Raw genomic sequence first — 18925 nt, 5'->3', positions numbered from 1 at the left:
ATCATAATATCTGTCCATTAAGGAAGGAAATCAGGGAAATCATACTGACATGGAACAAAGGAAACGCTGTACCACTCCAGTAAGCATGTCATGAAATCCCTCCCGATGGGCCAGACAGTCCTTCACGTGTTGTTGCACGAATGCTGAATATGATCTTTCCACATGTATACCTTCAAGACTGAATTTTTATTACGCTGGCTTCACTTTTGCATCCTCTCCCAGTGACTTCGAAAGGTGCACAGATGAAGGGAAGGTGCTGCTGGCCTCTCTCTTCTTGTTGGAGGGAGCACGGCTGCAGCTGCCAATGCCAGGATCAACCTGGCCTCAGCAGCATAGGACTGTCCAGAGTTTTATCCTTGTGTTTAAGCACAGAATGTCACACAGTTATGAGCTTAGTGCAGGACCTGATATGAATGTTAAACATGGCGTGACAGGTACGTGTCCTGCATGCTGTGGGATTTCTCGCTAGCCACCATCTTCTGCTTCAGCAAATAGGCATAGAACAGGTGGCACACCTCTCTGCAACTTCATCACAGAAAGTATGCCCATTTCTCCTATTCTGTAGCAACCTTGACCTTCTGAGAGAAATTACAAAGACCGCTTCCTTCACAACTGATGACATTAGGCCAGTTATTTCCATCCTCCCTAACTAATGCTGAAGGTCAAGTACTGTTTTTCATAAAAACACAACCCATGATGAAATAAAGAAGGTGATCCAGGAGGGTAACATGTGACCATGCACTGGTCACACCATGATCTGGGATGTAGGTCTCACGTGAAACTCAAGACACTCCTCTACAAATCTAACTGAAAGCTAAATACACTCACAGTCTAATAGAGAGATAAACAGAGAATTTAGGACTGCATCTGAGTAAGTACAGCAAGTTTTACTGAAATGGTATTTATAGCATCTCAGTTACAACCTTTGCAATAGTATGGCTCCTGCTGGAGCAGGATCTCCTCTCACCAGCAACACATCCACTTCAAGTCTCACTGGTTACCTTCTGTCTTAAATCACTTTAAAAACATGGCTCAAAGTTGTTTCATAGCTTTACTCTCTCAGAAATGTGCAACATGAACATAATAGTGTTATTAAGAAGTCAAAAATAACTTAACACAGTAGCTATATAAGATTCTCCAATGGTCAAACTTTAAACAATTACTTTTTGTTAAGTTCAGAAAATTAGCATATTTGTTAATCAAATTAATTTAAAAAGTAGCTTTTCAAAATAAAAGCAATGCTTTAAATAAATATAGTCTTTTTTATAACCATAAAACACTTACTCCTGTTTAGGTAACACAAATACTACACTCAAGCACAGTACTTAAACAATTGAAATGAACGTTGTGAGCATATATGAACTGGACACTGGGAAGGACAAGAATGCATTGCTTTGTGACATTTTGTTTTCTTTCTACAGCAACACAAAAAGATGCCCAATTCTCAGCACTATCCTAAACACTTGATACATGCTAGGACACTTGTAACTGCTGCATATAAATGCTGGTACCCCCTTTTTTTGCCAAGCTATTTATCTATACTACATCCACAGTAGTTCTGCAGCCTTGTTTCAAATGTCTAGCATGGTATGATTCTTAACCACGGCAACGTAAGGCCAGATCCTGCCCATACATTGACCTCTCGTACTTCTTCAATAAAGCTCACACTATGTGGGATTTTTAAAACCTTCCTTCCAATACTGGCACCACGGTGTGTTTCAGAAGGACCTGAAGCTCACCTTCAGAGTATTACCAAAGAATATTCACAGCTCTCCTTACAACTACAGCGCTGAGTAGCTACGTTCATCACTATACAAGTTAAATATAAATGCCTATCAGAAAAGACTGTAGATGTCCTGCAGATCTACAAGGTAGCAATGATGTACTAGAATGAAATAAATCAGCTAGTTCTCATGTTAGCATGTGTTATCTGGATGTATCCCAAAGAGCAGTTTGCTAAAATTCAGTGAAATGTACATCTGAAATCTAATCACAATCTACTCAGCAATTCTGACCATTTAATATATTCCCTATTTAAATTGTTCATTAAAAATCATGTTCAGGATCTGCAGCAAACCATTGTTTTTGCCCTCACAAAAACAGTAGTTAATGACATTTGTTGACATATTTTGTCTGTTTAACAAAGGTGTAACAATAATATAACTTTAAGTTGAATGATAGAAGTTGGAGAGTAAAATAAAGCACAAAAGCTGATACAAGTACTCCCTATTTGTTTTGATCTTCAGAAGGAACAGGCCTATTCAAAGACAACAAAGGAATAAATTAGTAAATGACTAATGTGATGCATAAAACGGGTCTACAGGATCTGCATATGCGCACACGCGCACTTGCGTACAGACAGCTGGGTTTCATTACAAATCTTACTACCGGAGTTCAACTTAGATAAATTAACTGCATTAAAATACTGACATTGTGAGGATTTTAATACTATTAACACCCTGTACAGGGCATTCCTGTGTGAATTTTTAAAAGCTTTAAAAAAATAGTTTAGAGCTATTGAAATCTGTGACAAACGTGACAGCTCTGCCTCCTAGCACAGCCTCCCGTTTTCATCTCCTGTATCCTTCTCCTGTATCGCTTCTAGGCACCGTTTTGACTTTGCATCTGCATGCCCACTTCCAGTTTTGCTCAGTCCGCAGGATAGGCATGCCAGCTGGATCTGTTTCATGTTTTCCAGGGCTTCATTCTTGGCATTCTTCAGGAGGTCTCCTTGGCCCTAAGGATGCACAGATAGAGAGAATCAGGGATCACACACATTGCTCAGAACCAAAAACAGGAGCAATACTCTGTCACTGGTTCAGTACTGTGGAATGTGAGCCAGGTGCTGTCTCAAAACTCCCTGAACACCAGCCCCAGGGGAAGGAACTGAAGTCTCTTCTGCAGCTCAGCTCACCAAGGAAGGCAGCAGCTGGCACAGTGAGCATGAATGCAATGGGAGCCAAACTTTCTGCCTTTTAGGGCACCCCTTGGGAAGTAAGTTGGGCTGACTGACTTATGGAGTTCATTGCTCCCAAGTACAGCTAAAAGTACACCAACTCTGTGCAGCTGTTTGTGAGCATATTCAAAAGGAACACCCACACTGACTTAAATGTCACATTCACCTCTCTGCCACCTAACCTGACCTCCTGCAACCAGAGTTGCTCAGTGAGGTCTCACAGGAGGCAACAGATGCAAGAGTTGGGAAAAACTAGAAGGGCAACTAACCACTGAATCTCCTTCAGTTTTCAAAACAAACCACATGTGTTGGAGGAAGAATAGCATAACAGCTTCCAGCAATGGGAGCATTTCAGCTCTCCCTTCCTCAATAATGAGAGGAAGAGTTTATCCCACACTGATGACCACATTTCCCTTTTTACCAGTGCCTGGCACTGGGCTTGCACCACCTGAGCCTCTGTTAACAGCGTTCACAAGGATGACACAATGGTTGCTTGCAAGTCTCCCAGCACTGGTAAACACCACGTGGGAAACAACATCAGCCAGAGATGGCATCCTGCATCCGAGGAGGTGATTGCCTCATCTCCTGCTGACATGAATTTGTCCCTGCTGAACAATGCAGATCCTTCCCCAGATGCTAGGAATCCAACTTAACACTAGAATAACAAAAAGCACTGGGATGGAGAAAGCAGCTCTGTGCTATTTGGTATGGAGCACTTTTGAAGAGATTTCTAACTCGGCAGCATGACAGTTATGGGTAAGCAGACAAACAGCTTGGAATCCAGTAAGGAGATACTGCTTAAAAAAAAAAAAAAAAAAAAAAAAAAGAACAAAATTTATGCAGCACACACTTCATATAAATGCATTCTTGCTCTTAGGATAAAGGTTGAGGTTATTTTTAAAGGTGGAAGGCAAGGATTCAACAGCCCCATATATCTGCCTCTTGTGCTCAGCGTGCCTCGCTCTCCCTGTCTGCAAATGGAAGGGGAAGCAAACCAGTCCTATGTCGCACATTGCAGCACAGCCAGAGAGCTCCAACAGCAGTGTTACTTATGACACAGTAACGTTATGAAAGATGGTAGTAGACTCCCCACTATACAAATGCATTTCTGAATAGCTTGGTTTTAGCACAAAACAAACCCACTTGCAGTGGGACTTGTTACTGGTTCTTTGTTTCGTCATGCATACAGGACTGCAGACACTGAAGGTTGCGCCAATGAGATGACAAATCAGTGTGATGATGCTTTGCAGCCTTAACTTCTCTGAGCAAAAAAACCCTGGCACTACGTATTCACAGAATAATCTCTTTAGCACAAAAAGCAATTCAATATACCCATCCCTAGAGCACAAAGCACAATTACACCCCAAAATGGGAAGAAACAGTGCAACAGAGGTAAAATAACACTGATGATGATGACAATGGAGGCCCAGCACCCAGAAGCATCTGGCATCCCCTTTGTTGGGGTGTCTGGGAAAAAATTTCTAGGGCAACTACTTGGGATTTGGTACACCCCTGTTTGGAGGATGACACTCTCAGTCCACCCTGGAAAGACTCATATCTGAAGTCCCCAGAAGCCAGGGGACTCTTCACAGCCAGTGTGACAGCAGCCATCAGCTCTCCTTTATGCATATTCTGATTTCACATTTAAGTAACAAGGCAATTCAGATTACAGGTTTCATTTGGGGAAATACATGACATGTCTTCTGGTTCCAAGAAGAGAAAAACTTCTCCTTCAAGGTTTTGAAGATATATTTTGCAGTGATCTAAAAACAGAAATGGACTTACCAAAACAATGCAATTCCATTAATGTGCAGACCAAGCGATTTACGTCTTGGTTTCCTTGTGCTTTTTATTTTTAAACAGCTGTTGCACTTGAGCAAGCTGAAGGAAAAATTATTTTGAACTATCCATCACAAACCAACCCCCTCTGACAGAACCGTGGTAATTCTAGAGATACTGAAAAAAAAAATAATCTGTGGGCATTCTCGGTTTGAAAAGCCATCTGTTTGCTTTGTAAAACTGGCTGTGAACATAATCTACTTAAGGAAAGAGCAAAATTGTGTCAACACCTTAACAAACTAAACACTGGATTGAAGCTAGAGTAAACTTCAAAAGTATGACTGCACTGAAACATTCTTATAAGCCAGTCTTTGCGATAATCTCTGTGCACAAAACAATCCTCTTTGCTCTTACAAACAAAGCATCTCTCTTCCAGAGATCACAGCAGTGCATGTCAGCATCTATCCATCTATCTTCCTTCTGCTGCAGATATCATCAGCCTTCCTGAACACGAATACTTGTGAGAAAGGTTAAACTCAACATTTGGCAGGACATTAAGCTACGCCAAAAGAGATTAATCAGGGGTTACACTTCAAGAAACAATCAAGAGGCCCATTTTAATTTAGAGTTAGGGGACATTAAGTGTAAGGTTTCATACACCTAACTACAACAAGCCATGGAATCTCAGCATAAATTAACATTACTGTAAAAATAATGCAGCTTGTCAAGCAAGTGTGAGATTATGAGCTTTTACCTTGACAGGCTAATAGTACTGAGGAAACAGGGATCATCTAGCACAGCTTTAAGTACTGCTCAGTTCCGGTGACAACCTATGAGAAGACTTCGGATGTGCATGAGTAGCTTCAGGTAGACATTGGCACAATGGGCACAGCTGAATTTTGTAGATATTATTATTTAAAATTCTTACAAAATCAAACTCCTGCATAGTTATCAGTCAAGATCACAGGTTCTTATATCCATTGAAAAGCCAGAGCCTGATGTCAGACAAATGAAAGGAGAAGGTGGGTTAGGAAAAGAGCACCATTTTGTGTTTGATTTCACAATGCTTTCCTTTTTTTTTTTTTTTTTTTTTTAAATACACAATGCATGTTATTTCCTTATGAATATAAATAAACAGGTAGGTACCTGTACATACATAAATAATTATTATTTCTATTCTCATGCTTTCCAAGAAATTTTGGCCTTTATGTCATGATGCACTGCTAGCTTTGGGCTCTTACCATTACTGGGGCTCAGATGGTCAGAAGGGCAGGACACGAACCTTCCCAGGCTGCAGCTGCTCACACCAGCCCTGGGGCTAACGGAGGACCCTGGGGGTCATGGTGCAACCCAGTGAGACACAAGCACCTTGCTTTGCCACAAACTAAGCAGAAAACCCTTGGTTGTGTTTCCAGGGGGGTGGAATACTGTCTGTGAAGGCCATTTTGTAATCTGCTCCCTGTAAAAGCAGACAGCGCTTATCTCCAGGCAGACACACTCCCTGACGGCATATTATGGGAGTGTTCCTTTTCATTCCACAGGAGCTGAGTACACAAACAATAAATAACAGAGGTCTCTATTCCTCCCCTGCTGTCCATGTCACATCACACTTGTGATATTACTGTTATTTTTTAGCTTTTTCTTAAAGAAACAAGCCCTTTATTATTTAATCACAAAGCAACATCCCCACTCTGGAGTACTGGGCTGAAAAAGCCAGACACAGCAAAATAGAACAACTGCAAAACAACGGCACTGATAATCAACTGAAGGACTTGGAAAGCACAAATGCCGGAGTGCAGTTGGGATATTCATGTACTCTGTGTGAAGGCTGCATTTACTGCGAGGGGTGCATTCCTGAAGTGTCATAGTGGGAACTTCATTGTCTTTAATATTAATAAGGAGGCACATAATTAAACAACCATACATGGCTTTGAAAATGTAATCCTGAGGAGGAAATCAAGAATGAAATGATTAGTCTGCTATGTCTAACTTATAAAGAGCAGGTATCTTTGCAAGCCTTCTTCAAAGTCAAATTGTGGGGACAGCAGATACGAATTCGACTATGATACAACCATATATTTTTGGATCAGGTTTCTAATCCAAAAGACAGAAGGAGGAAGAAGAAATGACAGAACAGTCTCCTGCAGTGAGGGTCATTCATATTCTTGTGGACACAGACAACAGCTGATCCCCCCAACCAGTGACCACACAATCACACTGCCTGCTGGCAGACCAGCAGGAGGAAACTGCCCGAGGCAGAAGGCAGATACAGACATTGGGGATGAGACAGAACAGCCACAGCGGTGACACATCTCTTCCTTCTTCTTCACTTGATATTTGCATGAGTCTTAGAAGGGAAACCACACCAGCAGCCTCAAAAGCACTCACTCCCTTGCCAAGATACACAGCCGTAAGGCCGATACGTCCCAGCCACCAACCTCCTGCCAACAGCACCAACTGTAGGATAATTCCTGTGTGAAGACCTCACAGGTGACTGAAAATACTGTTTCACAAAGCAGCCTCTCCTTTTGCAATTGTATAAGAACAACCCTAGCATTACTCCGGGTGGTTGGTAAAATTCTCATGAGCAACAGGGACTTGTCCAAAACAAGCAGTTCCCTGTACACCCAGAAAGGGCTCCCAGCAGTTTAAGTGGGAAAGTAGGCAGGAATCAGGACTATGTCCCCTCCACAGAGTCCTTATGACCCCAGCCTGACCTGAACACTCAGCATGCTCATCTATCAGCTCAGTCCTCTTCAAGTCATGTATCTAAGCATCCAATGGCTGTGCAACTGCAAACTGGTACTCTGACCCAGGGGTGGAGCCTGATGCTAAAGTCATGCATGTGGTGGAAGTGTACAAGAGATTCAAGTTGCCTGAAATACAGTTTTGTCTGATTTATCTACTTACATTTGAGCTCCCAAACTAGAATGATCTACCATCAGCTGATTTTTGGGCTGTCACATACAAGCCCCGAAACGTTTTAACTGATTTTGTCATTTTGGTCTCATTCCAAAGGTCTGAGTTGGAAGTCAAGATTAAACAAATGATCTGCAAAATTGTCTGTGAAGGTGTTAAGCATTAGCCTGACTAGTTTCCTAGCAGGCTGGTGACAGACCATAGTAGCCAATGCAGTACAAGGTAGCGATGTGAGCAGCTGGGCAGAGGGAATGCCAGATAAGGCACTGCCTCAAAAATTATCTGGGGTGTTCTCCAGCTGTTGTAAAGGTGCAATTAAAATCTAAATGACAGTGCTTGATATCAAGAAGCAGTTCCTTTGGCAGCGCACTGGGCAAGGCTCTGTAATTCACTACAAAACTGCCAATCCACAACTTGTATATTTCCAAATTGTGCAACACAGCCCAAATGCAGACTTTGAGGACAGCCTGGGCGGCGAAAATTACCAAAACTCCACTGTGACATAAGAATCATAGAATCGCTCAGGTTGGAAAAGACCTAAAGATCATCAAGTCCAACCATGATCTAACCATACTGCCCTAACTCTAACAACCCTCTGCTAAATCATGTCCCTGAGCACCACATCCAAGTAGTTCTTAAACACATCCAGGGACGATGACTCAACCATGTCCCTGGGGGGCCTATTCCAGTGCTTAACAACCTTTCTGTAAAGAAGTTTTCCCTGATATGCAACCTAAACCTACCCTGGCACAACTTGAGTCCATTTCCCCTCGTCCTGTCACCAAGGAGAAGAGACCAACACCGCTCTCGCTGTAGGCACCTTTCAGATACTGGAAGAGAGCAATAAGGTCTCCCCTCAGCCTCCTCTTCCCCAGACTAAACAGCCTCAGTTCCCTCAGTCTCTCCTCGTAGGCCACATTCTCCAAGGCCTTCACAAGCCTTGTTTCCATTCTCTGGACCTGCTCCAGCACCTCCACGTCCTTTCTGTACCAAGGCACCCAAAACTGAACACAGTACTCAAGGTGAGGCCTCACCAGTGCTGAGTACAGGGGCAGGATGACTTCCCTGGTCCTGCTCATCACACCATTCCTGATACAAACCAGGAAGCCAACGGCCTTCTTGGCCACCCAGGCACACTGCTGGCTCATATTCAGCCGACTGTCCATCGGTACACCAAGGTCCCTTTCCATCAGGCAGCTTTACAGCCACTCCTCCCTAAGCCTGTAGGGTTGTCTGGGGTCGCTATGACCAAAACGCAGGACACTTTGCCCTATTGACACTTGGCCCTATTGAAACTCATAGTTTGCCTTGGCCCATTGATCCAGTCTATCCAGGTCCCCCTCTGTAGTGCCTTGCTTCCCTCCAGCAGATCAAGGTGTGGTCTGCTTACTGTGAGTGCACTCAATCTCCTGATCAAGATCATTGATCAAGATGTTAAACAGGAGTGGCCCCAGTACCAAGCCCTGAGGGACACCGCTCGTGACTGGCCACCAACTGCATTTAACTCCACTCACCACAACTTTTTGGCCCAGCCATCCAGCCAGTGTTTCACCCAGCAGAATGTAAGCCCATCCAAACCACGTGCAGCCAGCTTCTCCGTGAGGATGCTGTGGGGGACAGCGTCAAAGGCTTTACTGAAGTCCAGGCAGACCACATTGACAGCCTTCATCCACTAAGCAGGTCATTTTGTCATAGGATAAAATCAAGTTTGTCAGACAGGATCTACCATTTGTAAACCCATGTGTTTGTAATTCTCTTACATGATTTGCTTAATGCAATAAAGGAGAAGGTCCTATGTGGCCAAATTGCCACACAGTCAAGTGCCCTCCCAAAGACTGCTGGTCCTAGACCAAAGCCTGAGACATCAACATCAAGCATTTTCCTGAACAACAAAGCAGGAAAAGCATTCAAAGCTGTTATGTTCCCTATTGATCTTTAAACAGAGCTCTCCACTGAAATCTATGGCCTCTTGCAAATCAGTGGCACTGTACAGCTACTAGCCTATTCCTTCATACAAACATTTTATGAAAAAAAGAGGTGAGCATTTATTTTCATTTAAAAAAAAAAAAAAAAAAGCCTCTTGGTTCTCTCTCATCTGGGCATTTCAATTAAATTACCTTATACGAGGTTGTCAAAGCCAATGAATGTGAGCACCGACTGTTTGTACCAGTGCTGCAGCAGGAATTTGCTTTCAGAAATGATGGCATTAATTTGAAGTTAGCAATATGCTGAGCAGTTCAACTGTTTGAGCATCTTCCAGGCACTGCCTCTTGCAGATAGCTTCCATGCACAGGCACAAATGTATGGACTGTGGCTGTCAATCCCTCCTTGCTCGGAGCCTGCCTTTTTTCTGGTGATAACTTTGAAACTGAAGGGCTGGCTGGAAGTCTCAGAGTGCACAATCAGTACCAAGAAAACTTCATATTATTAAAGAAATTGGGATATTATTTTAGATACGTGGTCTTGAGATGGAAGTCTAAGCATATGTCTAGACTTGTGTTGGTCCTCCTCCTGTCACAAAAACAAGCTCCTCACACGTACTAGCACCAGCTAATAACTCTAGTAAAGTCTGGAGAGAGTCAGCAAAAACAAAAGAAGGGGAGAAAATGAGGCCACAAGGGCTGACTTCTCTTGCATTTCATTTTTCTAAATAAAAGGATCAAATGCAGGAAAATACACATTTTGCAGCTCACAGAACTCCTGTGCAAGACAAGCCCTGAACAAAACACTAGGCTGGAAATAGCTGGCCCTCCCCCACCTCCCTGCTCCCCCATGCTCTCTGCATTGTCACACTGGCAGCAAATCACATTTAATGCTGAAATCACGTCCTTTGTCACAAACGTTGACACCAAACATCCATTAAATACATCAGGAACTGCAAAGGCTTTACTGGCCTTCTCACATGTGGACTGAACAATGGGTACCTGTGCTGGTTTGGCATTTGGGCTGTTTTGTGTTTGCTCTTTCGGGTTTTGGAAAGAAGGTTTTTAGGAGCAGATGCAGCAGAAATAGTGCCTGCTCACCCTAGATTGCTGCTTCGGGCAAATAGCTAGAAAAATACCTGCAGCTGTGCTTCCAGCTAGCTGAAACAATCTCATTAAGGTGAAATGAGATTCAGAATGCAGTTCCCAGACAGGTAATGGAGCATTCTTATGGGGCCTGCTCCTACAAACAGTTCCTTACATTCTCATCTGATTACCACAAGCATTGATTTCTTAGGAACTGTATGGTTTGCAGACCCACTGTTCCGGTGTCTGGCAAACATCACCCACTGACTGGGCTGTGGGAATTACAGAAACTGCCAGAGTTTCTGTACAGGGGACATGAAACCCTCTCTGTACTTCACCTGAGGTGCTCCAGGAAGCCTGTCTGTAACCTGCTCTGAAGCAGCACAGATGACAAAGGATTTTACACTGAAGCAGAAAGCCTTAAGCTGAAACGACAAATTCCAGATCACACGAAAGGTAAGGGGAGTGGAGGAGAATCTAATGGCTAGGAGGAAACAGGTTTTGTAAAGACACCAGGGTAAATGCTCTGATCCACCTGATCCTTGCCAGCTCAGATGTTAGTCCTCTGAAGTCAAAGGCCAGTTTGCCAGTGACCTCAGTAAAAGCAGAACCAAGCTATTTCCTCCACTCACTTTCCACCAGGCAGAGGTCAGAAAGCTGCTATCTGCCAGCATCTGTGGGACCTGTGCGCAACACAGCTTGTTTGCCTTGGGAGAATCCCTTCCAGCGCAGATGTGAAACCAAGTACAAACAAGAGTGCATAAGGTTATTTTTGTAAAAAGCACACTGACCCAGGGGGAAAAGAGCTACTGAAATAAAGTGACTGTGAAGGAAGAAGAAAATCAGGAGAGGTCAGACACAAGATGTGAGAACTTTCTGTAAAAGATGAAAATGTAGGCAAAAAGCAAATCAAGTGAGCCAAGCACAAAAAACAATGGTACAAGACAAGATTATAGTATTAATTTACACACTCATTCCCCCAAAATGTCAGTGAGGAAATCAAACAATTTCCAATCCGCTACAATGCCATGCCACTGAAAATGAGATGCTTTCAGCAAAATTTAACTCAACTTTTAAGACCATTACAGAGAACGTTAACACTTCCCAAGTTTACTTGGGTGAGAGCTGAAGAACTTGCACGGGGGAAATTTATGTTCTCCAATCTCAGATCATCAAGTCACCATGAAGTTGTCTGTACACGGATGCTGCCAGGTGCTTCCAGACTCAGTTCATTCATCTCTCACTGCTAAACTGGGCCCCTTTAACTGAGCTGTGCAACTTCCACCACCTTCATCACTGCTAGAAAATGTAAACCAGAGCTGGAGGACACAAACTCATGATCACAGGTACACATTGTTTTAACAGCTCATCTGAGTTTTGTTCAGCAAAGCAAAAAGTGATTAGATTATGGACCTCAGTTGGGTCCTACATTTATCACTAGTTGCCAGACAAGACTGTAAGATCACTGTCTAAGAAATGAAGACAGTAGGGACATCCAGAGTGCGCTGAGGGCAACCACCTTTGTGAATGATCTTTGGGAGACCTCCTCATGTTACTCATAGAGATGGCCTGAAGAAGTTAAGAGTCAAAATTAAATCCAGATGCCCGGCGCAGAGATCCATCCCAAAGGAAACTACACAAATACATGTCTGTTCCAGGTGCTTTTTCATCACCTTCTGGCCCTCCTCCTCTCTGCTGCTTGGTACACCAGCATGACCAGTCCCCATGCACTAAGGCACAAGAGTTCAGGTGATACCAGGAGAGAACATGCAGAGCACTTAACTGTCATTATTGTCACTGCTAATTCTGTCAACTCAGAGTAAGTCACAATGCATCTGTAATGCGTCTTGCCAACATGGAACCTGTTTCTGATCTGTAAAATGGAGGAGCCTAGGCACTGAGCTTTTTAATTTACTCCTTTAACGCTGACTGATGAGTCTCTCTAGTCTGCTCTCATATGTACACAGCTAGACATAAGTAATGCCATCTTTTTGTGATCTAAAAATAAACAGAAGCTGCCACAGCAACAGAGTCTCTGCTTTTGTCTCAGCTTTTCTCACCAAATGCATCCCATAGGATCCTCTGAAGTGGGAAATTACCCGGACCTGGGAATCGATCCACAGGAGATGGAATCACCTTTGGATCCAGTAGGGCTAATTATCTTGCACTTTATTTCCAATGACTGTATTAGGTTAGATGTTATGCTTTTTTAAAAAAATATTATTATTATTATTTAACTTAGAGGGTGGTGCAGCAGTGGCACAGGTTACCTAGAGAAGCTGTGGATGTGCCATTTGCTGAAGGTATTCAAGGCCAGGTTGGACAAGGCCATGGACAGCCATATCTGGTGGGTGGCAACCTGCCCATAGCAGGGGGCTGGAAGTAAACGATCTGTAAGGTCCCCTCCAACCTAAGCCATGTTGTGATCTAGAAAAAAGGGAAAAAAAAGAAAACTGCAGTTGTCAAGGATATGACAACTACAAGGATACAAAATATCATGGTTTTCCAATCTGTTGTTCCTAGAGTAAAGCTTACTTCCACCTGCAAGCACTTCAGTCTCTGACTCTTCAAGCAACTGCTGCACAGCATCTGCACAGATTTTTGGGATTACCTGCCACAGTTAGGGCTTACAGGATCTAACAAGGTCACTGTGATGAACAACCACAAAGCAATGTCTGATCTTGCAGAATACCCTTGACACAGTTTGTGGCTTTTAACTAATCACCCAAGTCCACCCTGCAGATCCACATTGCCAATAAATGCGTATGTCAACATGGAAGTCTTTACTCAACAACCAGTGATTAGACTTAAAAAATAAATCAATATCACCACTGAGCTAAGTGTCACCACTTCATTAACCACAGATCTCAGAATATATTAGCAATGTGGATGAATATTTTCTAATTTCAATGTAAGGAGGCAGAAAATTGAAGACGGGCTGGTACAATGATGTGGAGAAGGTCACACAAGCAAGTCACTGCCTACTGGATAACGAATTCAGCTCTCTTGGCTCCTGCACTCATGTAAATGCAGAACAAGTCACAAAGGTCCTCGCTAGCAGTGGGATCATGCATGTTCCAACAAATGCAGAGAGAATTTCTGTGTATGCCCAGGAGGGAGGAAGGAAGGGCTTGTTTTTCATAAAGAGGTATGCTATCCCCTATCTTCAGTAAAACAGTTATTAAGTACGTTACCAGATGTGACTGAGGTCACTGACAGCCAGAGAAAACCAAGCACCTCAGCATCAGAAGAAGAGGAAGTTTCAATGGAGCAAACGGCAGCTTTCATCACTTCCTGAGACCCCTCTAGAATCAGCTTCATTTAGACACTCATTCCCCCTGGGAGCACGGTTTTGTAGACAGTGTCATGCAATTCACCTAACAAAAGGGGCAGTCAACTTTGCATCACTCATACAAAGATATGTGACCTGCAGCAAGGAACTCAAGATACACACAACAAAGGCAGTTTTAAAAATGCGTTAACTTTCTGGCACACACCAAAGATTACAATAAACCACAGCTGTTCCCAAAGAACTATATTCTTGAGTCTTAACAGTAAGCAAACACTGGAGAAAGAGCAACGTGTAAGTCTTGTATGGCCCTTCCCCATGTACTAATCAGTACTCCACCTCCCTCTGATACTCAACAACATTGCACAAAATCAGGCAAATTAACTGTGGCTGGAGGCTTCTAGCAGCAGCTCCCACCTGCCCTTTCCTGGATGGCCAACCACGAGACAGCCTTCTGCTCACACCCTGGCTGCCTAAAGAAGCTCCCCCACAGCTCACAGCCCCATGTCTAAATGAAGCAGTGAATTTAACAGCTTAGGAATACAACCACTTGAGGTAAAAATCTTCCCAGAGCCCTGTGGTTTATTCTACCTCAGGCAAGGAACTGAGCTAATGCAGGTTAGCTCCATGTTTACAGAAAAACAAAGAGAGCTTTTCTACCTGCCTTTCTTAGCTCTGAAGCTATCCCAGCTCTGCTAGACCTTTATCAGGATGCATGATGCTGATTTGCAATGGCATTCAACAATTTAAAACACAACGAAGGCAAAACACCCTGCCAGGCACCATCAGTCTCATCTCTGCACAGAGCAGAAACAGCAACGTGTGTCAGCTGGGAGGGACAAGATCAGCCCAGCAAAAGCAAATCCTCAGTTGTAATGTGAACTTCCTAAATTCACATTAAAATAGAATTAAAAGATTAAAATAGAAACAAAGTCATTTAAAAATGTAACACATTCTTTGAATAACAAATAACCATGCAACTGAATCTCTCTTGCCATATATTATTTAAGAGGTATCAGGAATCCTCTCAGTTGCATAAAGAGAGAACTGAAGATTCCTAAGCAGTGCTCAGTGCTCACACTGTTACAAATGAATCTAACCAATTATGTCCAAGAAGAAATGCTCCATTTGATGCATCTCAGCACAGGAAAAATATCCATTGCTTAACTGACCACCCTGAAACAAAATCAACAGTATGTAGGAGAGCAAAGAAGGAGGCCACCAACTTCTTCACTGTTATGAATCATCATTCAGGCAAGGTACTATAGGACACTGCAGTCTTCAACACATTGGAGGCAGCCACTCATTTCTTTTAATTATTTGTCAGTTCAGTCATCTGTTAGCAACAGATCAAAGGATGAAACATGCAAATTTCTGCTAGAACTTTTACTTTCACTACAGCCCTTTTAATTCTGAATGAGGTCATGTTGTCAGATCAGCACACATTCCACGTCAGACACTTCCATGTCTTCCAGGCTGTGTTAATTAACTCCACCTCTGGGCGAGGCAGCCTTTGATATCCGGTATATTTGATATTTGATGTCTCAAATGGAAACGGCAACAGAGCAGGGGAGGCGACGGAGGAAGAAGTTGCTGAAGTTTCCTGCTCCATTTGAGTTCCTGCCTTCACTACCTCCTTTAAAGGATGGCAGATGATATTGACCTAGACTGACACAAGCTTCCTTCAGCAAGGAAACCTCTGCAAATGCTATTCCAGTCAGTCACTACCTGTTTTTTGTTGTTTGCTTTTTCCTTATGACAACCTGTTTTCATGCTCAATTCTGTTCAGGCACGCCTATGTGCTGCAGCAGCTCTTGAAACTGTATCTGTTGATTTTTCAAATTCCCTCCTCATAAGCGATAACCTTGTTGATAACCATTGGCAACCAGTACTCACAGCACAAGCTCTCTTTCTATTTCACACGCTGCCACTTGACCACTATTGATTACCAATGCCAGTTACACAATCTTTGGACAGGATGACCTACAAATGTGACAGAAGTTGGCCTTCACACCTGGGTACTAAGAACAATGACAAGTTTGCAGAGAACAAAGCCTGCAGCAGCTGCAGCACAGGGCAGAGCAGTGCCAGCTCCCACATGCAGCCACCCCATGGGGTGTCAGTGTGAGTCTGCAGCAACAAGCTCACATGAAACAGAGTGCAACGAGACAGCTTCTGAGCCAGGACATGTCTAGTCCAGGTCAAGGATGGGGGGAGTCTAACACATGGGTATAACAGACAGCACGGTGGTGAGCAACACCACATGCTATTTAATACACATATGTTTATAAACATAAAAATATAAATGGAGTTCTCAGCATGCCAACTCCCTGCTTGGGGGCGGGGGGTCCTGCCTGTACCACCGAGGTGCCCGTGGCACAAGGGGCACCAGGCACAGCGACCCTGCAGGTCCCAGCCCTGCCTCCTGCCACCACCATCATGGCAGCATGATGCACCTTGTTCCACTTAGCATCCACAGCTTCTGGCAATTTGTCATGTCACTGTAAACAAAAGGTGCCTTGTAAGACTGCTTGCCACTTCTCTCTGGCTTATCTTAAGCAAACACAAGAAAACCAGGCAAAGTCAAGACATCACTGGAGGCATTTTGTATCATCTTTTACTTCCCCAGTCTGTGCTTGTCTCAGTGTTACTGCTGTTCTGCATGAATGTTTGACAGCTTCTTACACTGCCTGATCTGAATGCCTGGGTCATTGCTTCTGGCCAGCTAACAAAGCACTGCTACCATGTCAGTAGTGGATAAGACCCAGGAAATAACTGACTAACATCGGATGAAGTCTCTCTTTTTTGACAAACCATGCCTATTTGAAAGCCATGTTCATCTTGGTATCCTGACACATATCTTTAGAAATTCAAGGTGTCATGAAGAAGCCAGAGCTGTGAACCCTGGCAGTTTTTGCTATCCATTCCCCTCTCAGTCTCCTCCCTTGCCACCATTTGGTACCTGCAGATTTAAGATCCCCTGGATGGCCTTCACATATATTTTAAACATGTGAATATTTGTGTCTTGAAATTTAATTTGATCAAGAAAATAGGCCTGGTCAGAAACACCATTAGAGCTTCCAAAGCTCACACAGAGCAGTTGGGTACCCTGAGAGACCACACATTACTTGTCTGAGACTGCTAACTACATCCTCCCCAGAGCAATGCTCCTGCACCATGGCTGACAGCCAAGAAGAACAGGATATTCAAGCTGATTAACCAGTACTGCTTAGAAACTGGGATTACAATCCTTTTATACCGATGCACACTGTTCAAGTAACCTGAAAAGTTTGCAGATGCAACTGACAAATTCCACCAAGATCCCACTGTTGTGGTGCTCAGCAGGTGCATTCCTACTTTCAAGTTTGGACAAGAAATGCAGAAGGTGGTACTGTGAGCAGAACAAGGGAGAGCTCAGAGCAGCATTTACCAACCTAATCAGCAGAGAACAGCATCCTGCTGAATACAAGAAGGATCCACCTACCTAGTAATTACGTGGTTTAGGTCTGTTGGTCTACAAAATATGCTGATTAAAACAGCTTTGTGTGGAATTCACACACTGTTACATCTCTATCTTGTAACTCAGTATCATTGAAAGGTCTCTAAATCCCTATCCCAGAAAAATTATAAAACACCACCCAGAAGGCAGAGGTGTGCCCCAAGAGTCAAGGGAGGCTTTGCCTCCTGAAACCTGGAGCTTCCACCATACTTGCCACCATCTTCAGGCCACACGAAGGGCCCAGAAATGAAATGTTCTCCCATTCTGTTCTTCTAAGCTCCTCACATGGTCAGCAAGCAGCGACTTAAGCAACTTTGTCCTTCCTGACCTTTCTCTTCACTTTTAAATAAAATGAATCTAGTTAAGCAGACTGGTACTTACAAGAATAAGTGGATGTTCACTTGGCTGGACCTTCATCTTCTCTTTAGCACCTTCTCGGTCAACCTTTTCATGTTATTTTTTTCCCTCTCTGGAAAATGAGTCTTCTGAGTAACCACTTTCAAAACATATTTATCTAGGGAGATCTGTAGATGAGTAAACATGGCACAATATACCCAGCCCTGCATCTGAAGGGAGGCGTGAACGCTCCATACCACACAGACCACTCCTGCCACACTGCTCCAGCAGGACTATCACTGTCACAAGGCGACAGCAAATCAGAAGAATTTGTTGCTGAGCCACTACGGTACGCATTGCATCTATTTTTGCAGTTTTGCAGACTGAGTACCAAGGTTCTCAGGTTCCCAGAGAAGTGCTGGGAAGAGCAAGGACAGCAGATATGGGGATACTTTGGGAAGAGGCAAAGGCATGACTGACTTACAGGGGGAAAGAAAAAAATACACGTGCATGGAATGCAGTAGCTTTGCAGGTACTTGTGAGTTCACTATGTTCTAGCTTAAGACCAACAGAGCATAAACTCTCACACAAATCTCCTGGCAACAGTTGCATGACAAGAGGTAGAATACATTGCTACAGTCATGTTTTCTTGAAAATGCTGCGCTGCTCTGGGGTCTTCTGCAGCATGCCGAGCAGCAAAGCCATAGTTCCTACCTAACCATAGGAAAAAAGACCTGTGTGAAAATAAGCACATCTTACTTACTAGATGGTTCCAGAGTACCGTACAACTCACACTAAAAACAGTGCCATACTGTGATATAATAACCATGTGAAAGGACCTTGTTCTTCCAAAGGATTCAGCAGCAGCTCTTCGCGTGGTACCATTGTAAGGATCCTCAATTTATAACCACTATCAGATACATTGCTTGTCTTCCTAAAGAAAATTGATACCTCGTTACAGATGTGAAGTTCAGTTGAGGTGAAGCCTGGTGAGAATTCATCTGTTTGCATGTACATATTTCAGAAATCTGTCTTTTACTTGTCCAAGAAGCCTTGAGGTGCCCACTTGGGGTTCTGCCACCCAAATGAGATGTCTGGATGCTGCAGGTCTCCAGTTACCAAGGGCTGATTACTCCATT

The 18925-nt window shown here is 43.4% G+C and overlaps 1 protein-coding gene across 2 annotated transcripts in view; it reads right to left on the bottom strand.

The window, feature by feature from the left end:
- Positions 1 to 868: 868 nt before the first annotated feature.
- Positions 869 to 18925, bottom strand: part of PLCL1 (phospholipase C like 1 (inactive)) — a 40226-nt gene continuing 22169 nt past the window's right edge. For both annotated transcript variants that reach the window (XM_042874877.1, XM_042874878.1), the window contains one exon: positions 869 to 2737. In XM_042874877.1, the coding sequence (XP_042730811.1) occupies positions 2552 to 2737 (186 nt within the window). In that variant the 3' untranslated portion in view covers positions 869 to 2551. The remainder of the gene's footprint in view (positions 2738 to 18925) is intronic.

This window comes from Lagopus leucura, unplaced genomic scaffold (genome assembly GCF_019238085.1).
Source record: "Lagopus leucura isolate 7727_CA_CO unplaced genomic scaffold, USGS_WTPT01 Super-Scaffold_100012, whole genome shotgun sequence".
Taxonomy (NCBI): Eukaryota; Metazoa; Chordata; class Aves; order Galliformes; family Phasianidae; genus Lagopus; species Lagopus leucura.
The sequence above is the reverse complement of the archived record's forward strand: the minus strand, read 5'-3'. Positions and strand labels throughout refer to the sequence as shown.